Genomic DNA, 17,063 nt, shown 5'->3' with positions numbered 1-17,063 from the left:
CACGTTTGGACCGACGCTGCCGACCAGCAGCTCTTGTGCCGAGGACATCAACGTTGCTTTTCACAGAACAGATGGCCGGAGAGAGAGCACTGATAACTATTCAGTGTTTGCTCGCACTGGTGGGTGTGTTTTACACCAAAATATGTTGGCAGGGTTGTTTCACTTGGCACTGTGCAGATCTTACTGTAACAAAGACATGGGGAACAGTTCGGTTCAGGTAGGTTGTAAAGACTCGATGTGATTTTAAATGTGTATCAATTAAAGATGAAACTGTGAATCAACTGAAATATTTTTGAGCTCTGTGATTACGCCTTATATGACTATCGTGTTGTTCGATGAGGATGAATACTTCTAGTGTAGCCTAGATTCTGTATATGAGCCCAGTAAACAAATCTGATTGATGGTTTAGATGATGATGTATTTAAATGCCAATGAGCTGGACACTGTGCTTGTGGTCATCCAGACTCCAGAGGAAGACCTTTGTGATCTGGACACCCATCATGGTTTAACTGTGGTCGAGCTCTACATTATGCCCGCATCCTTCCTGACTGTGCTTATTCTCGGGCTTCCCCTCAACCTGCTCTCCTTGTGGGTTTTCGCCCTGCGGCTGCAGCGATGGACCCGCAGCACGGTGTTCCTCTTCAACCTGACCTTAGCTGACACCTCCTGGCTCCTGGCCTTGCCTTTCCTCATCCATTACCATCTGAACCACATGTACTGGAACGAGGGGCTGCCGCTCTGCATTGCTGTGAGGATGTTTTACCACAACTACTTCTACCTCAGCATCTTCTTCGTCACCTGCATCAGTGTGGACCGATACCTGGCCATCGTACACCCACTGCGCTCTCTGGTGCTGCTCGATCGGCGGAAGGCCTGTCTGCTGTGCGCGGCCGTGTGGACGGCCACGTTGCTTCTAAGCATACCTGTTGCCCGGATGACTATGATCCAGACTTGCCCCGGAAGCAACCGCACCGTGTGCACCCTGTACGTACTACTACGTGAAACAGGGGAGAGCCTCCCTTATTCCCTCATATGCTCCATTATCGGCTTCCTCTTCCCGCTGCTCGCCATCTGCTACTGCTGCCTGCGCAGCATCAGAGAGCTTCGCCGTCGACCTCTCCACCCCGATCACCTTAACAAGAAGCTACGGCTCAGGCGGCTGCTGGGCGCAGTGCTAGTCATATTTTCCTCGTTTTACCTGCCCTATCACCTGAGCCGCAACGCTGCCGTCGTGATACGGGCGATCTACCCCGACAGCCCCGCCTCCTGGCGACCCGCAGACACGGCCTTCGTCCTGGAGATGTGTATTTGCGGCCTCATTACCTGCGTTAACCCCTTGTTCAGCTGCCTTACAGGACGCCAGTTTAGGAATGAGTTTTACGGCACGATTGCTGCCATGTTTCCACGTTGTCCACGCATGCAGGCAACATCTAAAGGGACCCAGATGAACCTTAGGAAAAGGCAGGAGGTGTCCAGTGTTGCACCTGTGCGCGCACTGCCTGCACCTAGACCTTAATGAGGAATTTGATTAAATGTTTTTCTTTTTTTGTGTAAATGTGTCAGAGATCACAAACTGCTGTGAGCCCTCCCCTCCCTTTCTTAAGTGGCAAAATCGGATACATACACTGCAAAGAACAATGGTTTCTGGTCTCCGTTATCTGTGAAGGTTGCTCTGCTTCTTACACAACACTGCCTCTGCGTGGTTGACTGCGTGCTGTACTTTCTTCTGGTTCTGCGTGCGTGAATAGCAAATCTTTTAAATAAACAAATGGATTAAAATACAAATAGTGAGCTGATATCTTTGTTGGATTTTAGCAAAAGCAAGGCTTTCAGCATGTTTTGTTTTGTTTTGTTTTTCACAAACTATAAGATTTAAGCCGACGAAGACCAGCCCAGTGCTCGAGAGCTTGGCCCTTTTATAAGTTGTCTGGAATCATCTTGAAACCATCTTCCCCTGAATTAGAAAATAGGGAAGGGTGGGGAACGATTATGCAGTTGACAGCCGTAGCTGTTAACAGATCTGAAGTTGTAATTGAATTAGAGGAGACGAGCGGTGGGAGCGGAGGGAGGAGGGGCATTGCGCGGAGCTGCTGACAGGTAGATGAGCTGTGCGCTGTCCGCGGTGCTGAAATCTCCTCCAGCTGCACCCACACCGGAGATTCCCCCATCTCAGGTTAGACCTGAGCTCCGATCATCTCCGCCGGCTCAAGCCCTCCACAATCTCACCTCAGTTTGTCAAATAATAGAACAATAAAAACGGAGGGGAAAAAAATCCAAGTTGTGATCTTCGGTGGTGCCTTTTTCTTATCGCGGGCTGGATCTTAAGATGGCACTGCACGGATTAACATTGCGCAAGGCAAAAGCGGACTTATTTGACTGCTGTTTTGTGACTGTGAAAGCAACCCTTTCAGACTGAACGCCTCTCTCGTCTTTCTCCATTTTTTTCTGGCGCATCTATTTTATTTTTTAGTTTGTTTCTACTGGACACATGCTTTTCGCTGAAGAGAAATAGGCGCCTTATTTCTGGATTAATATCTTAACAATATGCTTTTTAATGCTGTACTTATATTTGTTATAGTATTGTAGAAATTGTTTTCAGAAGATAATTTGGATATGGAGCCAGGAAAGGAGAAAGCTCTCCCCACCAGTAAAGAGGGGATGAAACAAATGGCAGGAAAGGCCCTCGGGGCTCTGTACAGGTAAGAAATTGTACATCTCTTTTAATCGCAGAATTAGTTTTGGAAGGATCAATTAAAATAGAAAATACGTCCAAATGATTAGATGACACAGACAAAGAAAACGTGCACTGGCTTTGAATGTGCTTATTACTGCATTACAATTATTATTATTATTTTTTTTAAGAAAAAAGGTAAATCTCATCTTTATGAGATGAATCACGAACAGGGTGCTGAGAGCAGAGTCGTGTGGCCCGAATATTTAAGGATCAGATATTTCCCTGGAGGACGGTCCCTCTCCACCAGCAGCTGTGGGTGTTTTTAATAATTAATGAAACAGAACGAGTCGTGACACAAGGTCGGAGGATATCTATTACCTCACGTATTCATCTGTATTACTTCAAGATAGATGAACTTCATATCAACTGACTTCCTATATTCTTTAACGGCCACGAAGAGCTGCATTAAACGTGGCTCGGGTGAAACTGATGGCTGACTACAAAGGAAACAACACCCGTTTAGATTTGGAGCAGGGAAGCAGGATGTGGTGGAATAGAAGCGAATTATTATTTATTTATTTTTTTCTTTTTAATTCTCATTAGGAATGCACATAAATTTTATTATGGCAGCAAAAACAAATTTTCGACAAATATTCCAAAAGAAATACGAAGGTTTTAATCTGGGTCCGCATATGTTTGGAACCCTTTTGAGCCTTATTCGTTTATTTGCTGAGCCAAAATGATTTTTAGAAGCTGTAGCACAGAAAAACGTGACTCAAATCTGTTTAATTTAAGCTGTAGCTAGGCCAGTCATTTCACCGGATGAGGCCTTCGCATGTCAGGGTTTTTAAATCCACCTTAAATTTCGGTAAAAATTCCCGAATTGGAGCCGAAGCGAAATTCCTACACCGGATTTATGGCAGCTAATTAAATATTTAATAAAAAAAAAACATATATAGGGCGAAATTTAACTGCAAACAGCGCTGATGCAGATAATACTGCAATGCGGTATGAAGGTCATCTTTTTCTCCTCGATTCCATTCATCCTTTCCTTTCAACAAGTCAAAAAAATTATAACAGGATATTTTCCCCCTCATGAAGAGTGTGCAGGCGTTTGGAGGCCTGTGTCAGATTAAAGAATAAATTAGAGCCACTGACAGGGCCTGGAGTTGAAATGAAATCCTCATTCATAAACGCGAAGAAGCAGTGTTGGGTATTTCCAGGGGAATAATTTCTGCTGATCTGTCTTAAAAATTCATTAGAAAAAAAATATATATATATATATATATATATATATATATATATATATATATATATATATATATATATATATATTTTTTTTTTTTTTTTAAAATACTGTTTTCTTTCTTTAAACACAGTATCTGGCTGGTACTTTGTTATCATCCATTCACGCCGGCTTTGAACATATGAATCACCTAAAAAAAAAGAGTATTATATAATCGAAATGCAGGAGACTCGAAAAGCGGCAGCAAACAGGTGAAGCGATCGAGCTGACGGAGGATGGGAGACCGCGAGCGGACGAGGAGCGGAAGACGCCCCTGTGTGACTGCACGTGCTTCGGGCTGCCGCGCAGATACATCATCGCTATGCTGAGCGGGCTCGGCTTCTGCATTTCCTTCGGGATCCGGTGTAACTTGGGTGTGGCCATCGTCAGCATGGTCAATAACAGCACAATCCACCAAAACGGCAAGATAATCATCAAAGAGGTGCCTGTAAACCCCGCCTCTTCATTCACCAGGAACCCCATCCTACACCCCACTCTACCCCACCCTCTTATGTGTGATAGGTGGTGAGATAGAACTGAGTCTGGTCCCTTTCAAGTGCCTTTCATGTGTTAACAGAGTAAATAGCAAAATGAGTAATTTGCGCTTTTTTGTTGTAAATGTATTGGAAATTGTGATTTTTTTTTTTTATCAACTTAGATCATCACAGAGGTCAATTTCACTGCGAAGCAATACATTTTATATGCATCTTTCTGCAGATATTTCTTTCCTGTAACACTTACCACTTAGGGGAAAAACGAAAAAGTGATTTCACTGCGATACAAACTACAGCGAATTAAAAGAGACGTAATTTTATTTTTATTTTTATGTGCCTGAAAGAAAGCGAAATTCAACTGGGACCCGGAGACTGTGGGGATGATTCACGGTTCCTTCTTCTGGGGCTACATAGTTACTCAGATTCCAGGAGGGTACATCTCCTCCAGGCTGGCTGCAAACAGGTAAAACTATACACATTTTTTGAGTTAGGTCTTTGAGGAGATTGTATTTAGGAAATATCGGTTTCCTACTGATTTCCCATTGTATCTACGAACAAAAAAAGGTATAATTTAGTGTGCAGACTTGTTGGCAAACCAGTAGGTTTGGAGAAACCTGCAGATAAACTGGGGATTTGGCTGATGCCCGCCAGGCGTGCCTCCTCATGTTAATGAGCTCCCACGGGACCACCGTGTCTAATCCTTTATGTTCAGAGGCATGGCAACCACACCGGCCAAAGCCATGTGTGCGAAGTGCTTCTAAGCAAAGATTGTAGCGTGATTTCAACCACCGCGTCCCACTTCTATACCTTATTATTTCATTAGCAGCTGACTGGAAATATAGATAAATATACAAAACGATCATTCTTTAAAAAAAAACTAACAGTTAAACTGTCGATCAATATTAGAGCGCAGTGTAGACAGATACTGCAGAAAGAAGGAGATGCAAGGAAAAATAAAGTGCGCTAAGCTCGCAGCATGGGTCCTTATTACATTAACATTACAGGATTGTTAAAACTGAATCTAAATGAATCTTTGAAGAGCTTCATCATACCAAGTCAGCTGAGCCCCCTGACGCCTTCTGCTGCAAACACCTCCTGTCCTCACTCCCCTGGAAACCGAATAACAGCCTGTTGTGTGCGCGCTTGTGTGTGTGGCACCCAATTAGGACAGGTTTGTCTTGATTATGAGTGTTTATTCTTCCACTATATTATAAAAATTTAAAATATAGGATTCAGTCTACTGTTTACTGATATTTGCAGTTGATCAAAAAGATGCAGACCCCGCTTTTCTTTTCCTTGAGTCACATACAGATTTCATTTTGATACAAATTTGACAAATAATCTTGTAATGCTGTTTATCCAGAGTTTTTGGTGCTGCCATCGTGCTGACATCTACCCTGAACATGTTCATTCCCTCTGCCGCTCGGGTCCACTACGGATGTGTCATCTTTGTGAGGATATTACAAGGGTTGGTGGAGGTACTGATGCACAATTTGGTTTTGACCTTTAAAACACTCAAGGATGATGCCTCATTATCAAACCAGGAGCTGAGTTTGACCCCTTCCTAATGAAATTGTCCTGACATTCTGTTTTCAGCCAGGTTTTACAGCAATCTTCTGTTTCTATTCAAGCCTGTTGCTCTCTATTTGGATTTCTCCTGAAAAAAAAAGAAGCTCTATTCATTATACTGTACACATATTAGTACACAATCGTCAAACAAAGTAAAACCCTGAATAGCAGGGCTTATGTGTACTGGCTTGCCTGGCTTAGAGAGCTCCATGTTCACATAGAAACACAATGAACAAAAGAGATAAAAACCACTTGATGCGGGCGGCTCCCGCAGCTCAAGAAGGGGAATGATTTTAGAGGGAGAGACGCTATTATTAGTTTGAAGGTCATCTTCTTTTGTTGTTTTGTTTAGCTCCAAACTGTAGTTTCAGTTGCTGCTCATGACCATTCAGAGAGGGAGCTGCCTGCGTTCAGCGCCATGGCTTATTACTACAAATTAAACATTAGCATTTCAGGGTGTCTCCCACTGCAAGCCTCAGCAATTTGTGTCTATCAATAGTTGATTGTATGCCACTTAGTGTGTAATGAAGATTTAATGGGAACAATCCAGGGCTTCTTTTTTTTTCTTTCATGAAGTGGGCAGTCAGCTTGAATTTGCACTGACTCACACCTAAGCCATTAGTCTCTATTAGAAAGATCAGCTACAATGCATGTCAGTTTGTTTGTTATTAACTGCAATTTGACTTGTAAGTCTCTGGCAAAAAAGAAGAGACGGCATCAATCAAGCAGAATATATTTTCATTAAGTGTAAAAACAGCTACAGTGTTGATGAAATTAGCAAATTAAGCATGTTGTGCTTTTACGCTGTCAAAACAAGTATGTTAAAGCTGGTGGGAAACAATCGCTGTCTGAGCTTACTGTTGCTGTAATGTTGTGTTTTTCATTCACCATACAGGGAGTGACTTACCCGGCCTGCCACGGGATCTGGAGTAAATGGGCTCCGCCGCTGGAAAGAAGTCGTCTGGCAACCATCTCGTTTTGTGGTATAAAACAGACACACAAAAGCAAGATTGGCTCATTATTATCATGCATCATCACGTTACTTTATACACTTGAGTGCAGGTTTAGGGTTACATACCACCGTGCCTAAAAGGTGTGCAAACAAGAAGTGAACACCTTTGTAACTAAACACAAACACAGATCGCTTTCTGCTCAGTCATGACAATTTGTCCTCTTCAGGATCATACGCCGGCGCAGTGATCGCCATGCCTCTGGCTGGGATCCTGGTCCAGTATACTGGATGGTCCTCTGTCTTCTATGTGTATGGTAAGTACTGCTTTATCTGACTGACTTCACCTTAAAAGGACACTCTGTTCCATGTAAAGGTAGAAATAATGTAACATTTGGGTTTTTTCTTAGCCATAAATGACATACAGTTCAATTCTGTGCATTTTTCTTGTGCTGCTACAGTCTCATGTGGGCTTATTAGATAAAGTTAGCAAAGTCTACAAAGTCAATGTTATATAACTGACACCGGTGAGTCAGTTCACAGCCTCTCCCATGTCTGTCTATGCATGCATCTATCTAACTAATATATACTCTCTAAACTTCTGAAATAAGCCCAAGCATTATTATGACTAACCCATTAAATCAGATAGTATATATGTTTGTTTTCCATTATTTTGTACAGAATTAACCAAACTTCAGACTTTTGTATTCTGATTTTGACAGCAGCTAAATCTCCACTTGAATTTTACGTTCTGTGGATCTGTATCATCAGAAGTTTTTTAATGACTGATGTGTTTGATTTGTTCAGGATCCTTTGGGATATTTTGGTACATGTTCTGGATTTTGGTGTCCTATGAAAGCCCGGCAGAACATCCAACAATCACCGAGGAGGAGCGCCGTTACATCGAGGAGAGCATTGGCGAAAGTGCCCAGCTCATGGGCGCGATGGAGGTGGGTGCTCAGTCTGTATCTTCTGATTTCTGATGCCACACCAAACACTGCTCAGGCTGATTTAGCATTTGTCACGTTGCTTCAACAGAAATTCAAGACTCCCTGGAGGAAATTCTTCTCTTCTATGCCTGTCTATGCAATCATTGTGGCCAACTTCTGCAGAAGCTGGACCTTTTATCTGCTTCTCATCAGTCAGCCTGCATACTTTGAAGAAGTTTTTGGCTTTGAGATCAGCAAGGTGAGTAAATTTATGCTTTATAAAGTCTATTATTAGGCCTAAAATGTCTCATCTGATCTCACCATCAAATTTCCAAATAACACGATGCTATAATTGCTTCTAAAAAAGGCATAACAGGTCCATTTTGTTGTTATGCCAGCCGTCTAATGTCATGTATTTATTCTTAAAGACTAAATGTTTTCATTTTCTAGCTGAACAAACGTATCCCAACTCCGGAAACCAAAAAAATGGTTCACCACGCAGCCACTGCAGTGACCCTATGCCTCACCAGTGGGGCTCGACCCATGATTTCAGAACCACTGGGATAAGCATACCAAATTGGCCATAACTGAAATTTGTTACAGTAACATAACTGGATGAAAATATTAAAACAGTGTGACAATAATAAAGATTTTGTTTATACTTAGAAGCCTACAGAGAATTTTTGGCTTCCTTTAGCTTTTCACCCACAAAGCTGTGGGTGAAAAGCTTAAAATTCCACCCACAGCTTTTACTATTTTAGTTCACTCTCATTATAGTTTTTTGTCACAGATGGGCAAAGGTGTTTAAAGCAGCCATAAAGTACTTAAAACTTATTATACCCTACTAGGCACATCAACCTCTTTGATTAGATTTCAGCCGCTAACGACTCCCTTTGGCAGCTAAGTAAATAATAACTTAAAAGAAGCATCCTAGGAAGAAAGTTTGGGTCTAAATGGCATAAATGTAATTAAAGCCATGCGGTTTTATTTATATAGCATAAAATCACAACAAAAGTTGCCTCAAGGTGCAACATTTGTTCCTGGTTTCTTTTAAGTACTATTGCATTTTAGATTGTATTAATAATTGTCACCCCAGGATTAAATTAGGATTAATGGAAGACTTACGTGTATAATTGTACGTTTAGCTGCTAATACAATGCAGCAGGCTAAACAATATCATTTTAAAAAGTAATACATGAAGAAAGTTTGTTTCTGTTGAACCATTATTACATTTGCTCAACCTCAATGGAAATAATTGCCTAATTTTAAATGTATAACCATGGATTAAAAAAAAGAACAACATCAAACAAAAGATATTTTGTTTTTATATTTAAAAAAGAACATTTAGAACATTAAACAATAATTTTGAAGCTTAATGGATATTTACATTTGCAATTTTGGGACAACTTGCTTTAGAAAATGCTGTGATTTGCTGTTTTTACCTTTCCTCATGTGTAATACATGTAAAAAGAAAGCAGCCAGTCTCAAATCACTCCAGTCCTCTGAGCTCCAGCGAGAGTGTAAAGCATCACTCAGGCTGCTCTGACAGATGCAATTGAGGCTGAGGATGAGTTTCTGTTATTACTGTGGTGAATTATTGCTGACATGTGATAGAGGAGCCAAGAGGTTAAAGCAGAGGCTGAGATTTGCTCTGAGACTGAGAGAATCCCCTTCTTGTTGTGACAGCTGCTCTGCTGCTGTTGGAGCTGCTTCAGAAAAGTATTTGATGCTTTCCCAGGTTGGAATCCTGTCAGCTCTCCCTCACTTGGTCATGACCATCATCGTGCCTTTAGGAGGTCAGCTAGCAGACTACCTGCGAACCCACAACATCATGTCCACCACTACGGTCCGCAAAATCATGAACTGTGGAGGTGAGGCCTTAATCTTAATGAGATTTCTGTCAGTTCTTTAAAGTACTCTTCATCAGTTCATGACTTAACTGTTTTCCTGCTGTTTTCAGGCTTTGGCATGGAGGCTACTCTTTTACTAGTGGTTGGTTATTCCCACAGTAAGGGGGTGGCCATCTCTTTCTTAGTTCTGGCGGTGGGATTTAGCGGTTTTGCAATATCAGGTGAGTCCTAAAACAATGATGTATTGTTCATATTTGATCCCACCTCAATGTGAATCAGCAGCAGACTCAGGAAGTCTCCTTGTTTCGTTCGGTTGCAGGTTTCAACGTGAACCATCTAGACATCGCCCCTCGCTATGCCAGCATCCTCATGGGCATTTCCAATGGCGTGGGAACACTGTCAGGGATGGTCTGCCCTCTTATAGTGGGAGCAATGACAAAAAACAAGGTGAGTCGTAATCAGGCAACAACAAACATATTTTTGTTTGAGTTTTTAAAACCCACAGCCATCTCCTGATCCTAGTCTACTGTTTAATAGTGTAATCATTTAAACCTGGATCACAGATCTCAGCCTGGCTCCAACCTTTGTCCATTTCCCAGACTCGTGAAGAGTGGCAGTATGTCTTCCTCATTGCTTCTCTCGTGCATTACGGAGGTGTGATATTTTACGGGCTCTTCGCATCGGGGGAGAAACAGCCATGGGCTGACCCTGAAGAAACCAGCGAAGAGAAGTGCGGTTTTATAGATGAGGACGAGCTGGCAGAGGAGACGGGCGACATCACCCAGGGATACGGTGCGATGGGAGGTCCGGCTAAAAGCTACGGGGCCACGGGGCAGCTGAACGGAGGCTGGGTGCAGGACTGGGATAAAACGGAGGAATACGTACAGGAGCCAGCGGGAAAGATGTACACCCAGCGCGGCTACTCTTAAACCAGACAGTTGTGGTGAGTCTGCCCACGAAAACAGACTCATCATCACCAGTTGCACAAGCATTATATTAGATGTTTAAATCCATTCTGTATGTTAAAGTAAAAGAAGATTCAAAAGCCACTGTAAAGAAGTAGTTAATTGCAATGCAGAACAATCCTCATTAGAGCCTCATGTTTCTCATCACATGTACCTACAGTAGGGCTTCACTATACAGACAGCAGTCGTACTATTTAGGACCCAAAGCTCATCAATCTACTTGAACAAGACAAGCCAGACGAAACTGCAGTCAACCATCATGTAGGGTCTTTCTCTGAAATACTACTCTGATTGCACTGAAACTATGAAAGTATTCTAAAAACAAGATTCTGTTTCTCAAATATGTTTTATGTACTGTATATACCTGCATACTGTTTCTGTGAGACTATTGTGAATTTTGGGTCGTTGATCTGTGTGAACATTAATATAAAAGGCCATATTTTTCATGGACAGTACCTCTTCAGGGAGACGTCTGCTTGCAAAAAAGGTCTTCTTCTTCTTGAGTGAGGCCTGTAACACAATATTAGACAAAAATAGCGTGAGTGAAGTTGAACCGTAGAGTTTTAGTGTGTGTTTGTTGCATGACTTTTGCTCAGATCAATGTTTCAGACGCGGCCGCCTCACAGCCACCGATAGTCCTCATTCAGCCTACTGCTTTGTTCTTAGATTCAAGCGTCTCCCGCCATTATAAATAATGAGATGAATTTTCGTAATCAGGTTCCGGTCGTGACGTGAGACAAATCAAAAAAGTTGTGAAGGCAACTGCTGCTCAGAAAACATTGACTATTGATGTTCGGTGTGCACTGCAATAAATTCTGTGTACCAGCTGCCACCCATTACATTCTGTTTTGTAACGTGACACTGGCTTGCTGTATCTTAACTGTAATTGTTTTTGGAGTCATGTGATGATCAACATTAAGGTGTGTGTTTTAACAAATTACAATTAGTGTCTGGAGACCCCAGCTTTAGTGCTCATGACGCAGGAGGAATGCACTGCTGTGTATGAACAACCACGTTTTGTGATCCCCTGGTGTCCCTTGGTTATTGTCATTGTCACCAAAAAGTACTTTATTGACACATTGATATCGTCGCATATGAGTGGACCACATGGATTAATAGATGGCTCTTCCACCTGACTTTATTTGCTGTTTAAACACGTTGATTCATTTTGCTGTATGAAAAATCTGCAAGGATGTTTAAAATATATGAATATTTAAGAATGTTTATGAAGACCAAAAGATGCTATTAAGGCTTTGTGCCTAAAGATTATGTAAACAGATAAATGTGATTTTATGGCTTCTAATATTGTGTTTAATGAAGAGGTATGTTGATGTCAAAAGGTGTTATAAAAAAATACTCATATCATTTTATAAAAAAAAAAAAAAGTAATCAAAAAGGTAATTTTTTGTCATTTTTATCTCGTGTGTAAATGGGATGATACATTAGTCCTCACTGACTGGAGACAGACTGCCAAATCGGTTAACCACCAATTCTCCAATCACTGCCAAGCATCTCCTGTTCTCTCCAAGTTTCTCATTAGTAAATCAATGGCACAGGTCTCTGGGGTCTAGGGGAGACCACTGGACCCTGTACCCTGGTAATTGGTAAGAGGCAAGAGAAACAGCATTACTAAACTGTTTCATCCATGCACACCACCATTTAACGTCTTTGCAGAGACTTCTGATTTTAATAAGCTGATGTGGAGTCAGGTTGGGTCTGTTTCAGAGGAAAAAAGATCAGGAAAAAACAAAAAAAGGAAAGGAAAGGTGATGACACTTGTTTGTAATGTGCGGTCTCAGACACACCCATTTCCTTCTCTGCACATTTGAGCTCAACACTGTTCTCTGTAGCACATTAAGGTATTGACCCAGCTCCTTCATTATGTCCAATCACAAGACAAATCAATATTGTTTAGCTCTAGAATTCATTAGCATTTTAAGATAAAAATGCTCCTGTTTAAAAGATTTAAACAGGAGAACGCACTGATGATTCGCCTCTGTAGTTATTAATGCATTTTTGTTAGAATAAAAAAAACACTTGTGAAACCTGAAAAAAAAATATACAGAGCAATAGTAGTCGTAGTCACTGTTTGCAGCTTTAAGGTTGAAAAATATTTATATTGTTGTCACAAAATTTACCTGATAAAACTCAATAAAATAAGTAGCTCTGGTAGGGAAAATTAAAGCATAAAAACATAAAGGAATAAAAATGTACAATAACATTAGAACAAGTGACAAATTGATATCTATGGAGATAATTTGTGTAGAGTTGCTGAAAAAAATGCAGCAACAGAAGATTAGAGCAATCAACTCGTACTAAGAAAAATGCTCTAAAGATCAACAGAGCCAACCTTTTAAAAATATAAACTCGTAGGCTCATCTTCTCTTTCTCTTAAGACAAACTGAACAGTAACAGATTTTTTTCTTTTAACTGTTTACTAAGTAAAGCAAGCAATATTGATAACTGTGGCAAATAATTCATGTACGTCTCCAGCTTATTGGTGTATAAGACTATGAAAAACACAAAATAAAAGGAATGACTGACTCCATCATCAGAAGTCTGATCAGCTTCTTGAAGAATGGCAGTGTCTGAATTTCCATTGTCCTGTTACTGCAGCACAAGGTGAAAATGTCCTGGGAAAACCTCTGCAGCCTCATGCACGTGAAACCTTTGGAGCGCTCCTCTTACCCGAAGGGAACGTTCGAAAGGCATGACGTCTGAAGGGTTGTGTCAAGCACTGGTTTCGGTGATGGACATTCAGAGTACAGTAGCCTTTCACTGCCTTAATTGATGGTTGGATCACAGGAAGCAGCTTCATGTCTAAATCATCCCAACTGTCAGGAGGGGGAGCAATTACAATAAATCTCAGTTTCTCCCCTGATTATTCACCCAGCCGAGGAGGGAAACCATTAACCCTCACGCCTGCTTGGCGCACGTTAATTTGACAGAAAACACAATTGTGTCACCACTCACTTGGAACATGTTTTCTCATGCCTAACCAGCCGGAGTCGTCATGGCTGTTACACCAGTGACGTGCCCGTTAGGATGCACAGTAATTGGGCAAAAAGCTTCTGTCAGCATTTCTTTCACAGGTGGAAAGTCTGTCAGCCTTCACCTGCCTGCATCACTGACTCTTTATATTTCTGCCGCATCTCCGGCTCGGTCACTGTGATGTTCGTCTGGTTGTGTAATCCAGAGGGTGAGTGGAGGGGGATTGAGTAGTTGTCAGTCTGTGGGGCAGGTGCACTTTGGCTCCTGGGAGACTGTAATGGGATGAGGCCCAGCCACAATGAGTGTTTGATGACGGGGTTGCACGGATCCTGTGGGACTCTCCCTGCATGCAATTATCCTCCTGCTCCATCCTCCCCTGTCTAGTCTGCAGCTCAGACAATTTCTTTTTCCACACTGCATTCTCAATATTTTTTTAGTCCTCACGTATAATTCACATTCCTCATACCCCAAAACATCAGGTATAAATTAAGGCCTAAATTTCAAGGCAGGATTGGAGTAATTACTGTTTTACAACACCCCCCGACATGACAATACACATCCCCAGGGCGAGTGGTTTTTCCACACACCTCCTTCCTCTCGCTTGTTAATTGCTTTATTAATGGAGATCTTGCTGGCTCAAATTGGATTTGCACAAAATAGCATGTTATATATCACTACTTTGCACCCACTACAAACCATATGTAATTTGAACATACACATACAAAAAAAAGACTGGTGTGTTTCCACCATGACTCCTAAATGTTAAAAAAAAACAATTTTAAATGAAACCCTCTGCAAAACGGCTTTACAACGGTGTGCTATTATCTCTGCTGTACTTTCCAGTTGTATCTATTAGCATTACATTTGATAGCATTTGCTCTAATGAGTCAGAGAAACGGGGATGCAAAGGTGAGAATTTTCCAGGATGAGAGGAGTAGACGGAGACTGCTACATTTAATTTGTCTTTTGTTTTTCACCTTCCACGGAAGTGCAGTCACATTTGAAGCAATCCATCACAGGTCCATCCACTTCCCTACCCCCCACCCCTCCATATCGGATTACACTGACAGCTTCATACACGCTGATATAGTATCAGAAGCAGACAAAGGAAGATAAGATCCAATACGATACTTGACGTGTTTTGACAAAGCACCGTCAGCTCTGGAAGAAATCTTAATAAGAGAGTGGAAGAATTTGCAGGTGATGAGACAAAATATTTTGCAGGGTTTATTTTCACTTTGCTTTTCTGCACATAATTTTTCTTTATTTATATAATCCATCATGTCGCTCAAAGAAATAAATTTGTTGCCACTTTCTTTGTTCAACCTTCAGAGATGTTTAGTTTAAGATGTTACGATGATAATCGCTGCTTCACTTCACCAAACCCATTTAAGCAGCGTGCCTGCTGACAGTGGTCGCTGATCGTCGTCATCCTCTGAGTGGGACACAGGTGTGTGGAGGGGTTTCTCCTGCCTCTGTGATCCATCGCTGAAAACACAAAAGGGGCCAGACTGGAGCGGCTTAGGCACGTGCCTAGGGAGGGCTCTACCCTCCTGCGCCCACCCCCTCAGAGGACTCCCTATTCACACCACCAGATGGTGGCTGGATCTGAGTTTTAATGAATGTTATCCTTCATGACCCTCCAGGAGCTGCAGGACAGCAGTCGCTCTCAGCACGTCTCACTGCAGTTTGTTACCCTCACGCTGCTGGAGAACAAACATGACGCTGGACGGATGGAATGTAAAATAAGGAAGGATAAGACAATCATCCAGCTCTTTGCTTAGAGCATGTGCTTTATAACAGACAGAACTGATACAAATGTATGAAATTATAAGTTTTCTCATTTGTCCTTTTGAATTAATAAAGTGCATGACACATTTAAATGAAATAAGCTGGATGTAAGCGGCTGACTTCGGCTCTCAGTCTGTTCTAATAAAGGCTTACTAGGTTGCTGCAAACAGCTGGAGGTCAAATATAAAATAAGCAGTTCAGAAGATAGATGGATGGGTGGATGTTTAATAGCTAAATACTGTTACAGACGCCAAAAGAGGCAGTTTCTTCTTACTGGTTTCCAGACATGTGGGTATGATTTAGACTGTTATAAATAACGGGTAAAACATGGTTTTATTAAATATTAGATTGGCATAGGCATAGTACTAAAAATGCTGCTTTTCTTGTAGGCTTATTGGAGTCAGATGGTAACACATCTGAATCATCACCATGGCAGCTCTCTCACCCTGCCAGTAACGTGCAAGGCTGTGAATCACAGTGAGAACCACAAAATCTACACAAGAAAATAACTCTGTGGGTGGAAGCACCCGATGGCTACATGCTAAAAGAGTAGATGTGGAAGATTCTTGTTAGTTTGTGGAATGGTGCTCTGAAACTGCATTTTTGTAGATTTTGTAAATTAAACACACTCCCAACGCATTCATAATTATTTTTGCATGCATTTAAAACACAAGAGCAGGTTAGATCTCTGCAGTCGTTGCTGGTTGGCATATGTTCTTCACTGGCTGGAAATAAACTGGTTGTGTATGCGCTGCCCTTTACTCAGTGACCCTCGTCCGTCTCTACGAAAATTGCTTTCACGGTGTGTTAAATGAGCCGTGGCTGTGTTGGTGTTTCCCTCCGCACGGTGGCCCGGGCTCTAATTCGCTGACAGGGTTATGTCACACACCAGCCATTGTGCAGAGTTTGATTGAAGACGCCTGATCTGACTAATTGATCCCTCGCTGCACAAGCGCTCAGACACATGGGCAAGGTCTGAGATGTGTAAATTGGTAGTCAGGTCACATGGCTGGAATTAAGCCAATCCAAATGTATAGGTTTAGATCAAGCACTGCTGGAGGCTTTTACTGACAGATGGTGTGAAAGAAAGTGAAAATCATTTGAGGTGTGTAGAGTTAGGAAAGGGTACGTGGTTGCACAGCGCTTTTGCTGGCTTTGCTTATTGCTATTTCCTTATAGCCCCGAGCTTATTATCAAACCCATCTCTCTCCACAGATCTGCATAATGCGGAATTAAACTTTAATTTCTTTTTAGGTTCTCATAAATCAGCCGCTGCAGAATAATTTTAAACAACGCAGCTCCTAATGGCTTGGTATTAGGATCAAATTTATGAGGCTGAATGAAACCTTGAGCTTCCAAAGACCCATGGCATCTGTTTACTGCCTCACAAGTACGTTCAGTTTAAGTGAGTCGGATCGTGTGCTGACACGGTTTACAAAGCAGCACAAAAGCTATAATGTGTCCAAACAAGTAAGTTCAACAGTTCAACAAACAGCCAACTGGACTGACTAAAATACACACACACACACTAAAAACAATAAATCCAGAGATAGAGATTAACTCCTG

At 41.7% G+C, this 17,063-nt stretch overlaps 2 protein-coding genes across 2 annotated transcripts; both read left to right on the top strand.

Moving 5' to 3' along the window:
- The first annotated feature begins 86 nt into the window (after window positions 1-86).
- On the top strand, window positions 87-3,443 carry LOC146515383 (succinate receptor 1-like). Its single transcript, XM_085166389.1, has one exon. The coding sequence runs from the start codon at window positions 410-412 to the stop codon at window positions 1,514-1,516; it is 1,107 nt and encodes a 368-aa protein (XP_085022515.1). The 5' UTR covers window positions 87-409; the 3' UTR covers window positions 1,517-3,443.
- On the top strand, window positions 2,115-11,542 carry slc17a6a (solute carrier family 17 member 6a). Its single transcript, XM_085166369.1, has 12 exons — window positions 2,115-2,699; window positions 4,146-4,401; window positions 4,798-4,916; window positions 5,817-5,931; window positions 6,918-7,005; window positions 7,202-7,288; window positions 7,779-7,921; window positions 8,010-8,159; window positions 9,639-9,771; window positions 9,861-9,971; window positions 10,070-10,197; window positions 10,350-11,542. The coding sequence occupies exons 1-12, from the start codon at window positions 2,614-2,616 to the stop codon at window positions 10,677-10,679; spliced, it is 1,746 nt and encodes a 581-aa protein (XP_085022495.1). The 5' UTR covers window positions 2,115-2,613; the 3' UTR covers window positions 10,680-11,542.
- Window positions 11,543-17,063: the final 5,521 nt, after the last annotated feature.

This window comes from Neolamprologus multifasciatus, chromosome 7, assembly GCF_963576455.1.
Source record: "Neolamprologus multifasciatus chromosome 7, fNeoMul1.2, whole genome shotgun sequence".
In the NCBI taxonomy this organism is placed as follows: Eukaryota; Metazoa; Chordata; class Actinopteri; order Cichliformes; family Cichlidae; genus Neolamprologus; species Neolamprologus multifasciatus.
This window is presented reverse-complemented; position numbering and strand designations above follow the sequence as displayed.

Coding starts and splice junctions, on each gene's coding strand:
- LOC146515383 (XM_085166389.1), top strand. CDS start 410: ATGATGATGTATTTAAATGCCAATGAGCTGGACACTGTGCTTGTGGTC.
- slc17a6a (XM_085166369.1), top strand. CDS start 2,614: ATGGAGCCAGGAAAGGAGAAAGCTCTCCCCACCAGTAAAGAGGGGATG. Junction 7,006..7,201: donor GGCAACCATCTCGTTTTGTG/GTATAAAACAGA, acceptor TGTCCTCTTCAG/GATCATACGCCGGCGCAGTG. Junction 10,198..10,349: donor GAGCAATGACAAAAAACAAG/GTGAGTCGTAAT, acceptor TCCATTTCCCAG/ACTCGTGAAGAGTGGCAGTA.